Source organism: Sciurus vulgaris (assembly GCF_902686455.1).
Source record: "Sciurus vulgaris genome assembly, chromosome: 14".
NCBI classification, from domain to species: domain Eukaryota; kingdom Metazoa; phylum Chordata; class Mammalia; order Rodentia; family Sciuridae; genus Sciurus; species Sciurus vulgaris.
The window spans coordinates 24,839,977-24,854,678 of NC_136475.1; the positions used below are offsets into that span (position 1 = coordinate 24,839,977).

General features: G+C 35.6%; 1 protein-coding gene across 2 annotated transcripts in view; it reads left to right on the top strand.

Moving 5' to 3' along the window:
* The window catches only part of APLF (aprataxin and PNKP like factor), a 140,088-nt gene that overhangs the window by 90,927 nt on the left and 34,459 nt on the right, over positions 1–14,702 (top strand). Inside the window, exon 8 of one of the 2 annotated variants that reach the window (XM_079110854.1) lies at positions 928–1,049. In XM_079110854.1, the coding sequence (XP_078966980.1) occupies positions 928–994 (67 nt within the window). In that variant the 3' untranslated portion in view covers positions 995–1,049. Of the gene's footprint in view, positions 1–923; positions 1,050–14,702 lie in introns of those variants that run through there. The other variant, XM_079110853.1, reaches the window with a different exon arrangement.

Below are 14,702 nucleotides of genomic sequence, written 5' to 3' on the forward strand. Positions count from 1 at the left end.
AATACCACTGTTTAGAGTATAATTCAGAAATCCCTGGAAGTCCCCCAAAACACTTGGGAAATCTGTTAGGTCAAAGCTATTTTAACAATGTACCAAGACACTTTGTGTGTTCTTTTTCGTGTTTTTCTCTCACAAGTATATCACAGACTTTCTCAGAAGACATATAATGTGTATTATTGTTAATGACTGAATGCAGAAAAAGATAGATGCTATCTCTTAAGAAAGGTATTATATTTCTATAAATTTTTTGCCTGTAAGGATCATTTGTATTAAGATGTGTTATTTGTGATAATTTGTAAAAGGTTTATTATAGTTATTTTAAAATAAATGTATTTTTCCAATTTCTCATTTTTTTTCAAATAGGGTAAATAACGTACATAAACATGAGCTTTTTCCAATTTTAATAATTTTATTAAAGAGAACTGAGTTAGAAAAACACTTTTAGAAGACAAGATAGTTAACTTTGTGTAGTGAAGTGGGTTTGATGATTGAAAAGGGTACATGGGGACTTTGTAGAATATTGGTAATGTTCTTGTTTTTATTTTAGCAGATGGTGCATAGTTGTGTTCACTTTATTAAAAGTCTTTAAATGCTGTATATGCTTATGGTATTTGTATACGTAATACAGATATTAATACATATGTGGGCTATATGTTTACAAATTGCGCTTGATATTCATGACTTTTCACATGATCTGAGAAATTTATTGCGTTTCCATCTAGTCCCGAACTGACTAGATGTCATCAGTTTTATGTCATCAACATTACATTGATGTCATCCATGTTTATGCCATAGGTTAGTAAGTTGGTTCCTGTTCTGGAATAATCAGATGTTTATTGCTTGATTTCCTGCTACATCCACTAAAATATCTACCATATCCTATTAATTGTTTTTTCTAATAGTATATTTTGTTACCATCATAGGAAGAATCCTGTCCATTTTCAACACTTCAGCCACCCTGGTGATAGTGATTATGGAGGTGTACAAGTCATAGATCAAGACGAGACTGATGACCGGCCTGAATGCCCCTATGGAGCATCTTGTTATAGGTATGTAAGTTGAAATGTTTGACTGTGTTCCCTCACTCTGAAACTCTCTTATTTATCCAGAACAAACTGAGCAGCTTCTCATCTCAAGCTCTAACTTTCAGTTTTTGATTATAGATTTCATTTTGTTAATAGGTAGGATTAGGATTGTGTTTCTTTTTAGATCATTCTAAATAGTTATTAATATTATACGTGCCAGAAAATTTTCTTCATTTATTACTTTCTAAAATGCAAATCAGATCATTTCAAAGCTCTTTGTGTACCTTCTCCCCTCTCTGGTTTCTGGAGTTGAATCTAGGGCGTCATGTGTGCTAAGCAAGTGCTCTACCACTGAGCTGTACCCTTCAGGCCCTTCTTCTGCCTTCTTCGCTTCTACCACACCACCATCCTTGCCAAATAAAACTCAAATTGGAAAAGAGGAGTAAGAGTACCTGTCTTCTCTGCTTCTATAGTATCTTGTACTCCTCTTGGATTGTGCTTCTTTACCAGAGTGTCTCCCAGATATCTTGAGAGCAAAGATCCTTATGCTTGGTATTCTGCAACTTTGTTTGATGAATAAGTGAATGTGAATTGACCCAAACTTCCACAGAAAGCAGTAGTGATTCCAACCCAAGAGAGCTTTAATGCCAGACAGCGATCTTTTGTAGATAAATTTGAATATAGATTATTGAACTTGCTAGCCAGCCTGAAGTTGTGATTGTGGTTTTCAGTAAGATGTCAAAATAGGCTTCTGAGTCTGGAAAGAAGAATCAAAGGGCTTACACTTTATCATTCAAAAAGTAAGTCTTCCATTCCAGCAAAAACCGTATCCTGCAAAGAATAAAACAATATTATGATCAACATTGCTAAAAAAACTAAAATTTTGGAGAAATGAACAAATTCCTAGAAAAACAAAACTTATTTAAGAAACAGACGTAAGAAAAAAATGGAAAATGAAATAATTCTTTTGCTTTAGAGAAATTGAATACATAATGAAAACCCTTCCAAAGAAGTGATACATCCATTTGGTTTTAAAGGCAAGTTATACTAAATATTTAAAGAAGAAACTCAAGTTTTACATAAACTATTCCAAAAGAAGATAAAAGGGTATATTCTCCAACTCATCCAAAACCCAGCAAGAATAATAAAAAAATGGATAAACTTACTTTTGAATATAGGTCTAAGAATTCTGAAAAAATTAAGTGAATCAAGCAATAAATAAAAAGAAACTATAAAACAACCAAATGGGATTTGTCTTAGGAACGAATGAATGTTTTGTTTTACATTAAAAAATAATGTAATCTGCCATTGTCATCTGAATAAGTAGAAAAGTTATATGGCGATCCCAATAATTGTGTGATTGAAAAATAAAAAAAAAAAACCCTGACAAAAATCAGTATTCATTGGTGATCACAATTCACTACAAAATAGGGACAAAAGGTAACATCTTTAATATAAAGGATATTTTAAAAAAAGAAAAAATATCATACTTAGAAGTAAAATATTAAAGATTTCCTTTCTGAAGTAAAAAATGTGACAAGAATGCCTGTTGTTATTACTTCAATTCATCATTGTCCTGGAGATTCAAAGCAGTATACTAAGACAGGAAAAGGAAAATAGATAAGAATTAGAAAGAAAGAAATAAAACTGATGTTCACATATGGTATTATTGTACACATAGGAAATGCAAAATTGTCTACTGATGAGTTATAAATATTAATAAGAATTTAGCAAGGCTTTTGGATTGAGAGATCAATATACAAGACCAACTTTATTTCTATATTCCAGTGCCAACCAGTTATAAAATAAAAAAAATTTAAGTTAACTATATCAAAAAGTATAAAGTTCTTAGTAATAAATATAAAGTTGAAAACCTCTTTGGAAAAAACTGTAAATTTTAATGAGAAAAATATTTTCAGAAATATATAAGCAGTTATAAAGATGGGAGTGTTTATGATTCACAGATTCAAGATTGTTAAGATGAAAATTTCCCTCAAATTGATTTCTATGCAGATCCATTCAAAATCCCAGTGCTCTTTGTTTAAAGAATTATAATGTGATTCTAAAATTATTATGGTTGTGTATGGACACCAAAAAGTAACCATGACAATCTTAAATAATGAAGAACAGGTGGCAGGACTTGTTATACCTTATGGTGATTAAAACAATGCAGTGTGAGCACAAAGATAAAGTAGTAAGACTGTAACAGAGTACAACCCAGAAACAAAGCAGTAGAACTTCAAATATAAATAGAGGGGACTGGACTGGGGCTAAATAGCTCAGTGGCAGAGTGCTTGCCTAGCATGTGCGAGGCACAGGGTTGGATCCTTAGCACCACATAAAAATAAACACATAAAGGCATTCTGTCCATCTACAACTACAGAAAAGCTTAAAGTAAATAAATAGAGGGAATTGTTTTATGATATATTTTTACATATTTGCATTTTTGCTCCAAAATGGTTTTTCACACCTCAAGTCATAATTTGTGGCACAATGGTGATATGACTTTTCATTTAGGAAAAAAATTGTAATAGAGAATTTTGTATATACACATAAATGGAGAGAATGTAAAATAAGTTCCAATGAATCTATCACACATTTTTAATCATTGGTGAATTGAAGCTATTATTTTTTTAAAAAGTATTTTTATTGTAAACAAATGGGATACATCTTGTTTCTCTGTACATGAAGAAGAGATATACTATTTGTGTAGAGATATACCATTTGTGTAATCATAAATTTTCCTAGGGTAATAGTTTTTTTTTTGGGGGGGGGGATTGGTTTATTTTGCTTAGCATTATATTCTCCAACTCCATCCATTTACCAGTAAATGCCATAATTTAATTTTTTGATGGCTGAATAATATTCCATTGTGTGTATATGCCACATTTTCTTTATCCATTCATCTGTTGAAGGGTACCTAGGTTGGTTCCATAGTTTGACTCTTGTGAATTGAACCGCTATAAATATTGATGTGGCTGTATCACTGTGGTATTCTGATTTTAAGTCCTTTGTGTATAGACCAAGGTGTGGGAAATAGTTTTTGATTCATTCTGTTATTTTTTTCCTTCCCCCCCACCCCTCCCACCCTTCTTTTCCCTCTATACAGTCCCTTCTTCCTCCATTCTTGCCCCCCTCCCACCCCCCATTATGTGTCATCATCTGCTTATCAGCGAGATCATTCATCCTTTGGTTTTTTGAGACTGGCTTATCTCACTTAGCATGATATTCTCCAATTTCATCCATTTGCCTGAAAATGCCATAATTTTATCATTCTTTATAGCTGAGTAATATTCCATTGTGTGTGTGTGTGTGTGTTTTATCCATTTATCAATTGAAGGACATCTAGGTTGGTTCCACAATCTGGCTATTGTGAATTGAGCAGCTATGAACATTGATGTGGCTGTATCTCTGTAGTATGCTGATTTTAAGTCCTTTGGGTATAGGCCAAGGAGTGGGATAGCTGGGTCAAATGGTGGTTCCATTCCAAGTTTTCTAAGGAATCTCCACACTGCTTTCCAGAGTGGCTGCACTAATTCGCAGCCCCACCAGCCATGTATGAGTGTACCTTTTTCCCCACATCCTTGCCAACACCTATTGTTGCTTGTATTCTTGATAATCGCCATTCTAATTGGGGTGAGATGGAATCTTAGGGTAGTTTTGATTTGCATTTCTCTTATTCCTAAAGGTGTTGAACATTTTTTCATATATCTGTTGATTGCTTGTAGATCTTCTTTTGTGAAGAAGTGTCTGTTCATTTCCTCAGCCCATTTGTTGATTGGGTTATTTGTATTCTTGGTGTAGAGTTTTTTGAGTTCTTTATAGATTCTGGAGATTAGTGCTCTATCTGAAGTATGAGTGGCAAAGATTTTCTCCCACTCTGCAGGCTCTCTCTTCACTTTACTAATAGTTTCCTTTGCTGAGAGAAAGCTCTTTAGTTTGAATCTATCCCAGTTATTGATTCTTGCTTTTATTTCTTGTGCTATGGGAGTCCTGTTAAGGAAGTCTGATCCTATGCTGACATGTTGAAGATTTGGACCTACTTTTTCTTCTCTAAGATGAAGAGTCTCTGGTCTGATTTCAAGGTCCTCGATCCATTGTGAGTTGAGTTTTGAACGGGGTGAGAGATAGGGTTTTAGTTTCATTCTGCTGCATGTGGATTTCCAGTTTTCCCAGCACCATTTGTTGAAGAGGCTCTCTTTTCTCCATTGCATATTTTTGGCACCTTTGTCTAGTATGAGAAATTGTATTTATTTGGGTTTGTGTCTGTGTCCTCTATTTTGTACCATTGATCTACCTGTCTATTTTGGTACCAATACTATGCCGTTTTTGTTACTATTGCTTTGTAGTATAGTTGAAGGTCTGGTATTGTGATACCCCTGCTTCACTCTTCCTGCTAAGAATTGCTTTAGCTATTCTGGGTTTCTTATTCTTCCAGATGAATTTCATAATTGCTTGCTCTATTTCTGTAAGGTGTGTCTTTGGGATTTTAATTGGAATTGCATTGAATCTGTATAGTACTTTTGGTAGTATGGTCATTTTGACAATACTAATTCTACCTATCCAAGAACATGGGAGATCTTTCCATCTTCTAAGGTTTTCTTTAATTTCTTTCTTTAGTGTTCTGTAGTTCTCGTTATGTAGAGGTCTTTCACTGCTTTCGTTAGATTGATTCCCAAGTATTTTATTTTTTTCGAGGCTATTGTGTATGGGGTAGTTTTCCTAACTTCTCTTTCTGAAGATTCATCACTTATGTATAAAAAGGCATTAGATTTATGAGCATTGATCTTATATCCTGCTACTTTACTGAATTCACTTATGAGTTCTAAAAGTTTTCTGGTGGAATTTCCTAGTTCCTCTAAATATATAATCATGTCATCAGCAAGTAGGGATAGTTTCCTATTCGTATCCCTTGAATTTCTTTGGTCTGTCTAATTGCTCTGGCTAGAGTTTCGAGGACAATGTTGAATAGAAGTGGTGAAAAAGGGCATCCCTGTCTTGTTCCAGTTTTTAGGGAGAATGCTTTCAGTTTTTCACCATTTAGAATGATATTGGCCATGGGCTTAGCATAGATGTCCTTTACAATGTTGAGAAATGTTCCCACTATCCCTATTTTTTCTAGTATTTTGAGCATGAAGGGATGCTGTATTTTATCAAATGCTTTTTCTGCATCTATTGAAATAATCATGTGATTCTTGACTTTAAGTCTATTGATATGGTGAATGACATTTATCGATTTCCTGATGTTGAACCAACCTTACATCCCTGGGATAAGACCCACTTGATCATGGTGCACTATCTTTTTAATATATTTTTGTATGCGATTTGCTAAAATTTTGTTGAGAATTTTTGCATCGATGTTCATTAAGGATATTGGTCTGAAATTTTCTTTCCTCGATGTGTCTCTGTCTGGTTTAGGTATCAGGGTGATATTGGCTTCACAGAATGAGTTTGGGAGGGTTTCCTCCTCTTCTATTTCATGGAATACTTTGAGAAGTATTGGAATGAGCTCTTTAAAGGTTTTGTAGAACTTGGCTGAGAACCCATCTGGTCCCGGACTTTTCTTTGTTGGTAGGCTTTTGATTACCTCTTCTATTTCATTACTTGAAATTGATCTATTTAAATTGTGTATGTCCTCCTGGTTCAGTTTAGGTAATTCATATGTCTCTGGAAACCTGTTGATGTCTTTCAGATTTTCTATTTTGTTGGAGTATAGATTTTCAAAATAGCTTCTAATTATGCTTTGTATTTCACTTGTATCTGTGGTGATATTTCCTTGTTCATTCCGAATTTTAGTAATTTGAGTTTTCTCTCTCCTATTTTTTAGTGTGGCTAAGGGTTTATCAATTTTGTTTATTTTCTTAAAAGAACCAACTCTTTATTTTGTCATTTTTTTTATTGTTTCTTTTGTTTCAATTTAATTGATTTCAGCTCTGATTTTAACTATTTCCTGTCTTCTACTACTTTTGGTATTGATCTGTTCTTCTTTTTCTAGGACTTTGAGCTGTAGTATTAGGTCATTTATTTGTTGATTTTCTTTCTTTTACTGAATGTGCTCCATGAAATAAATTTTCCTCTAAGTACTGCTTTCATAGTGTCCCAGAGATTTTGATATGATGTACCTTTGTTCTCGTTTACCTCTAAGAATTTTTTAATTTTCCTTCTGATGTCTTCTGTTAACCATTCATCATACAGTAGTGTATTATTTAATCTCAAGGTATTGGAGTAGTTTCTGTTTTTTATTCTGTCATTTATTTCTAATTTCAGTCCATTATGATCTGATAGAATACAAGGTAGTATTTCTACTTGTATTTGCTAACATTAGCTTTGTAGCATAAAATATGGTCTATTTTAGAGAAGGATCCATGTACTGCTGAGAAGAAAGTGTATTCACTGTTTGTTGGATGGTATATTCTATATATGTCCGTTAAGTTCAAATTATTGATTGTATTATTGAGATCTATGGTTTCTTTGTTCAATTTTTGCTTGGAGGATCTGTCCAGTGGTGAGAGAGATGTGTTAAAATCACCTAGTATTATTTTGTTGTGGTCTATTTGATTTCTGGAATTGAGAAGGATTTGTTTGACGTACATGGATGAGCCACTGTTTGGGGCATAGATATTTATGATTGTTATGTCTTGCTGATTTATGCTTTCCTTAAGCAGTATGAAATGTCCTTCTTTATCCCTTTTGACTAACTTTGGTTTGAAGTCTACATCTGATATAAGGATGGATACTCTGGCTTTTTTGCTGAGTCTATGTGCATGGTATGTTTTTCCCCATCCATTCACCTTTAGTCTGTGGGTATCTCTTTCTATAAGATGTGTGTCCTGCAGGCAACATATTGTTGTATCTTTCTTTATCTGCCAGTCTATATCCTTTGATTGATGAGTTCCTGCCATTAACATTCAGGGTTATTATTGAGATATGATTTGTATTCCCATTCATTTGGCTCAGTTTTGTTTTTTTGACATGATTTGGTTTCTCCCTTATTTGGCTGTTCCTATAGGGTAGTTCCTCCCTTTGCTGATTTACATCATTGTTTTTCATCTCTTTTTCATGGAATATTTTGCTGAGAATATTCTGTAGCACTGGCTTTCTTTTTGTAAATTCTTTTAGCTTTTGTTTATCATGGAAGGATTTTATTTCACTGTCAAATCTGAAGGTACGTTTTGGTGGGTATAAGATTCTTGGTTGGCATCTGTTTTCTTTCAGAGTTTGAAAAATGTTGTTCCAGGCCCTTCTAGCTTTTAGGGTCTGCGTTGAAAAATCTGTGATATTCTTATTGGTTTCCCCCTGAATGTAATTTGATTTTTTTCTCTTGCAGTCTTTCAAATTCTGTCTTTATTTTGTATGTTACGTATTTTCATTATAATGTGCCTTGGTGTGGGTCTATTGTAATTTTGTATATTTGGAGTCCTATAAGCCTGTCGTATTTAATTTTCCATTTTATTCTTCAGTTTTGGGAAATTTTCTGATATTATTTCATTGAATAGATTGTTCATTCCTTTGGTTTGTTTCTCTGTGTCTTTCTCAATCCCAGTAATTCTTAAATTTCGCCTCTTCATGATATTCCATAATTCTTGTAGATTCTGTTCATGATTTCTTACCACCCTCTCTGTTTGGTCAATTTTGTTTTCAAGATTAAATATTTTGTGTTCAGTGTCTGAGGTTCTGTCTTCCAAATGTTCTATCCTATTGGTTATGCTTTCTATGGAGTTCTTAATTTGGTTTAATGTTTCCTTCATTTCAAGGATTTCTGTTTTTTTTTTTCTCAATATCTCTAACTCTTTATTGAAATGATCTTTTGCTTCCTGCATTTGCTCTTTTAACTGTTGAGTGGTGCGATCATTCAAAGCCTACATTTGCTCTTTCATCTCCTTATTTGCTTCCCTGATTGTTTTAATTATGTACATTCTGAACTCCCTTTCTGACATTTCTTCTGCCATGCTGTCATTGGATTTTATTGCTGTAGCATCTAGGTTTGTTTGGACATTTTCTTCCCTTGTTTTCTCTTATTGCTCAGGTATCTACCCCTCTAGTAGTGGAACTCTGAGTTATTGCAGATTTCCTCTATTGACTAATATTGTCCCTGTAGATTTCCAATAACTCACCTCCTAGCCTTCAGTAGCCTGAATTCTTAGACAAACTTGATAATGCAGTGCTTCACAAGGAAGCTGCCCCTCTAGGGGAGGTGGCCTTCAGGTAGAGTATATTCCCTGTTAGTGGGCAGAGGCGCCTCCACTTGTTTACTGATGGCCAGCCAAAAGGGGTATAGACTGCCAACTGTGGCATGTCCGGTCTGTGCCTGTATCTCTGGTTCTACTACCCTGGTGGGAAAGCCTCGCCCAGTGGGGAAGACTTACCCAGTGTGGAAGTTTCGCTGGGCAGCTCTCCTCCGAGAAGTTCCCTTTGGTCCAGAACTACCACCTGGACTGGATATCCCTATTCTGTGACATTCCCAGGGGTCCGGACCTACCACCTGGGTTGGGGAGCCTGGTCCTGCGAGGGACTCCCTCGCTGAGTGGCCCTCCTCTGCTACGTTCTCTGGGACTGGAGCTACCGCCTAGGCCAGGGAGCCCTCACCCTGAGCCTAAACCTCTTGCTGTGCGGCCCTCCTCTGAGAAGCTGCCTGCGGTTTGGTCCTGCTGCCTGGGCCTGGGACCCTCACTCTGTGACAAAGCCTTTCACTGTGCTGCCCTCCTCCGCAATACTCCTGGTTGACCGGGTTCACAGCTCCAGCAGGGGAGTCTCAGTGGCCCACTCTACTCCACGAAGTTCCCTGCATTTCGAGACTACTTCCCCATCTGGGGAGCCTGCCCAGTGGAAGACTCACCCGGTGCTCTGAGTTGGTCCCAACTGTCTCAATACTTCCTCTTCTTGACTCCTGGGTCCTATCAAAGGTCCTCCAGTCTCCTGTAGGTGTCTGAGCCGCCCTTCCAAGGATGATGGCCACGCCCTCAGGAATGATTCAAAATGCCTGCACCAGCCTATAAAGAAGCTGGGGAGCCCCAGCAAGGGTTGCTGAGTCAGCACAGAGGCAATTGCTGTGTCCCTCAGCAGTAGCCGGGGGGCAGGCAGGCAGGCTCAGCAGTGGCATCCAACCTTGGTGTTGGGGTCAGGCGGGCTGGCTTGCCCACCGGCTCACTCCGCGATGGCAACCAACCTCAGCATGGTTGGGATGGGGGGGCGCCCAGTGATGGCGTCTGACCTCGGTGTGGGGGTCGGGGCTTGCTGGCCAGCTAGCTCTGCAATTGCGACCCACCCACCTCGGCATATTGGTCTGGCGGGGTCCTTGAAACTATTATTATTTCACCTCTCCCCACCCCCATTACTTGCTGTTCCTGTTCCTATGTTATTTTGAAACAAATCTCTGAAGCTTGTGTTTTTATTACATTTGATCCATAGGCATATTTGCATGTATCTCTAAAAACATATGATAACACCATTATTAAATGAATCTTTAATATCATTTAATATCCTATCAAATATCCACATTCCCTTATAACATTTTAATATTTTAAAAACTTTATTTCCTTGAATCAGTATCCAATTAAGGTACTTATATGACAAAAATGGCCATGTAATTGAATAGGTTCATCTTCATTTTTTTTTCCTTGCAATTTGTTTTTGAAGAAAGCTAGTCATTTATTCTGAGGATTATTCCATAGTTCAGATTTTAATTATTGTATTAAAAGTCTAACATTTGTTCCCCTGTATTTACTAATAACTTGTAGTTAGAGCTGGAGGTTTAACTAGATATCCATTCTAAAAATTATAAAAATTGCTTGATTACATCCCTCTTAGTCTCTAAAGTGATTATACCTTAAAGTCTACTTTGTCTGATATTTACAAATGTTTGGGGATTGCTCTAACATCTAGTATTATTATTGATTTATAATTTAATTATATGTCACTATATAATGTTCTCTTTTGAATTTAAGTCTTTGGAAATGTATTAAGATTTATTTAGGCCTAGCATATAGCCTATCTTTGTTGAATACACCATGGGCATTTAAGTGTATATTCTGCAGTTACTTAAAGTAAGATTCTATAAATGTCAATTTGGTCAAATGGTTATCATTTTCTTCAGATTTTTTATATCCTTACTGATTTTGTGTGTGTGTGTGGAGGGGCGAGGAGATGTTTTGTTAATTACTGAGAGAGGAATGTTAAAATCAGAATCTTCTCGTTTCAGGTTTGTCCAATGTTTCCTTAATTCTGTCAGTTTTTCTTAATGCACCAACTGAAGTTTGTCCTCATTGGAAAAGTCATAAAAATGGAAAATGAACTCAGCTATTCCTCTCAGCTACAAATTGACTTTTCAGTTTCAGCATGCCTGCTTTTGGTAGCTAAACACTGCCTTGTAATTATTATTTTTTGCATATTTTTTCAGAGTACAATTGTTACCTGTGAGAATGTTGGTCTGATATGGTCTTCCCTGTCATGACTAAAAATGGCTCTCCTGTTTCTTCTGTGTTACACAGCTTTCATTGGCTATTTTTTTGTGATAACTTTTTTCATTCTTTTACTTTCAGTCTGTGTCCTTAATATTTAAAGCACACCTCTTATAAATAGCATATAGTTGGCTCACTGGTATTATTTTTTTGCCATGCTGGGAATTGAACCCAAGGCCTTATGCTTGTGAGGCAAGCACTCTATCAACTAAGCTATATCCCCAGTCCCAGGTATTTATTTTTAATCCAGTCTGATAGTCTCTTTTAGATGAAGTATTTAGTCCAGTTACATTTATTATAATTACTGATATTTTTAAATTTTTCTTTTTTGCTATTGGTTTTCTATTTGTCCCACATATTCTGTATTCTTTTATTCTTCTTTGCCCAACTTCTTTTGAGATAACTATTTTTATTCCAGTTTTTTCCCTCTGTTGAATTTTAGTTTACATAAAATTTCAATAAATATCTGTGATTTACTGCATTCTACCTTACTACTGATATTTTGACCATTTCCCTAACAGTGTGATAACCTTTTGTCAGTTTAATTCCATTTATTTCCTCTTCTTCCTTTTTTTTTATCATTATCGTCATCATGCATTTTACATGCAAACATTAACTCAAAAGTCTTTATTATTATTTACTTATTTATTTATTTATTTGGTACCAGGGATTGAACCCAGTGGAACTGAACTCCTGAGCCATATCGCCAGCCCATTTTTAATTTTGTTTGTTTTTAGACAGGGTCTTGCTAAGTTGCTGAGGTTGGCTTTCAACCTGAAATCCTCCTGCTGCAGCCTCCTGAGCTGCTGGGATTACAGGCATGAGCCACTGTACCTGGCTACCTATTTTTATCCAGTATTTTTCTTTTCTTCTTCTTTCTTTTCTTTTCTTTTTTTCTTTTTCTTGTTTGGTACTGTGAATTGAACCCAGGGGCACTTAACCACTGAGCCATATCCCCAGCCCTTTCTGTTTTGTTTTTTTGTTTTGGGGTGCTGTGGTGGGGCTTTAACCCAGGGGCAATTTATCATTGAGCTATATCCCAACCCTTTTTATTTTGTATTTTGAAGACAGTGTCTCACAAAGTTGCTTAGGGCCTCATGAAGTTGCTGAGGCTGGCCTTGAACTTGCAAGCTGCCTTAGCTGCCTGAGTTGCTGGGATTATAGTCATATGCCACCACATCTGGTTCATGTGTCATATTTTTAAATTATAATTCTAACATCGTATACAAAAACAACTGTAAGAATTCTAGATGTTATCAGACATTAGTGAGGGTAACTATTTGGTAAATCCTAATCACTCTTTCAAGTCAGAAAGTTAAATAAAATAGCCAGGTTGAGGTTTTAGTAAAATTCCATCTCCCTTTGGTTTGTCCTTTTATGACTTTTCTAGACTTTTGAGAGGCAGGATTCTTTCTTCTTAGCCCCAAAGCTTCCCCTTGTAGATTGTAATCTTAGCCCATTGCCTGTTACTTACACTTATTAAATTCCGGCACAATTCTTGGAGGGGACAATGATTACATGTTTGTTACAGATACCTACCCTATAGTGTGACTTGTCTCTGAAAAGCTGCATGAGTGGGAGATTTCACACTGCCTTTTTGAAAGTTTAGACCTAGACCTTCAGCTTCTCATATCAACCAGGAACTCAGCAAAATTTTCTCAGAGAAAAAAAATTGTGTTTGGAGCTCCTTCCGTTTACAAACTGTTACGACAACCCCAGGAGCAGATGGTAACCTCTACTAGTTTCTCTTTCTTCAAATAGAGTTCCTGTACTTGGTTGGCTCAAAATTTTATCCTTTACCATACCAAGAACTGACAACTGGCTTTAGGAGAGAAAACAGGCCGTGATTATCAGTTCACATAGGAAAATTTTTTCTTCTCTAAATGAATTTTAAAAATTTCTTTTAGATATTCTAAAATTCTCATTGCTCTCATAATTCTGTTATATGGGTAATTTTAACAATCTTTCAGTTTTATTCTACTTGCTAAAACAAGGGTATTGGTTCACTGTGATGCTCTGTATTCTTTCCAGAAGCAGAATCTAAATGTGTCCATTTCTTTCTCTACCTTTTTCTGTGCTCCCCTTTCTCCTTTCTTTCTTTCCTCTCTCCCTCCCTCCCCTTCCCACCATATAAATATATACATACACACATACTAATTTTTGTTTTGTTTTGAGACAGGGTCTTGCTAAGTTACTAAGGGTCTTGATAAGTTATTGAGACTGGCCTCAAACTTAAAATCCTCCTGCCTCAGCCTTAGAGTCACTGGGATTATAGGTGTGTGCCACTGTGCCCAGCTAAATATGTCTGTTCTTTAAGAGAAAAAAAAGTATAAAGACTTACTTAGAATATTGATGTTAAAAATGCTGTCTCTAGTTCATCAATCTCTTTAAAAGAAATGATAGCCGGAAACGGTTAAGAGAAATTACTCAAATGCTAATAGCCTACTTGTGCTAATAAAAATGTTCATGTCTATACCTGAGTATATCTATCTAGAGAAATGTGCATTTTTTCATGTATTGATCTGCTTTGCATCCTGATTCTAGTTGTAGAAAAAAACTTGAGGGTTTTTTCTCTCTTGCTAATTTTAATTACAGTTCAGAGACCTTTAGATAGCTTACTCTGCCTGCAGTTTTAAAAATAAGGAAATGAAAACTAAGAAAGCTGGAGTTGCCCAAAACCCAAAGCTTGTGAGATCAAAACCAAATCTTCCTCCTCTAGTCCAGAATTTTTCTATGCTCTTGACTGACTCTACAATCATTAGTCATGAATGGTGGTTGTCTTTTAAATCAAGTGCCAAAATAATATTTCATAGTTAAAGAAAAAAGCCATAACAAAAGAAAACCTCCAAATAAGGCAATTTGAAGAAATCATGACTTTTCCAGGTCAAAAACATAATAGAAAAAATATATATTAACATATCTTCTCTTATCATGTTATCATTATTATTTAGGCAAAAAATATCTAATAGACATTTTATGTCATTTCTAAACTGAATCAATGTCATATTATGATCAATTTACTCTTTATGCTAGGTTTAGGTCTTAATTCAACAAGTAAGAATAGGAGTAACATGCTGCATAAAATACTATTACTCACCAAAGGAAGTGAATGAGTCACAGGCAGAGACTAGCAATCTTGTGTGTGTTTTATCAGCCATAATATACCGTTTAGTGCTAGAAAATAAATCTACTGTATTAAAGTGATAAAGTGTTCTAAGTT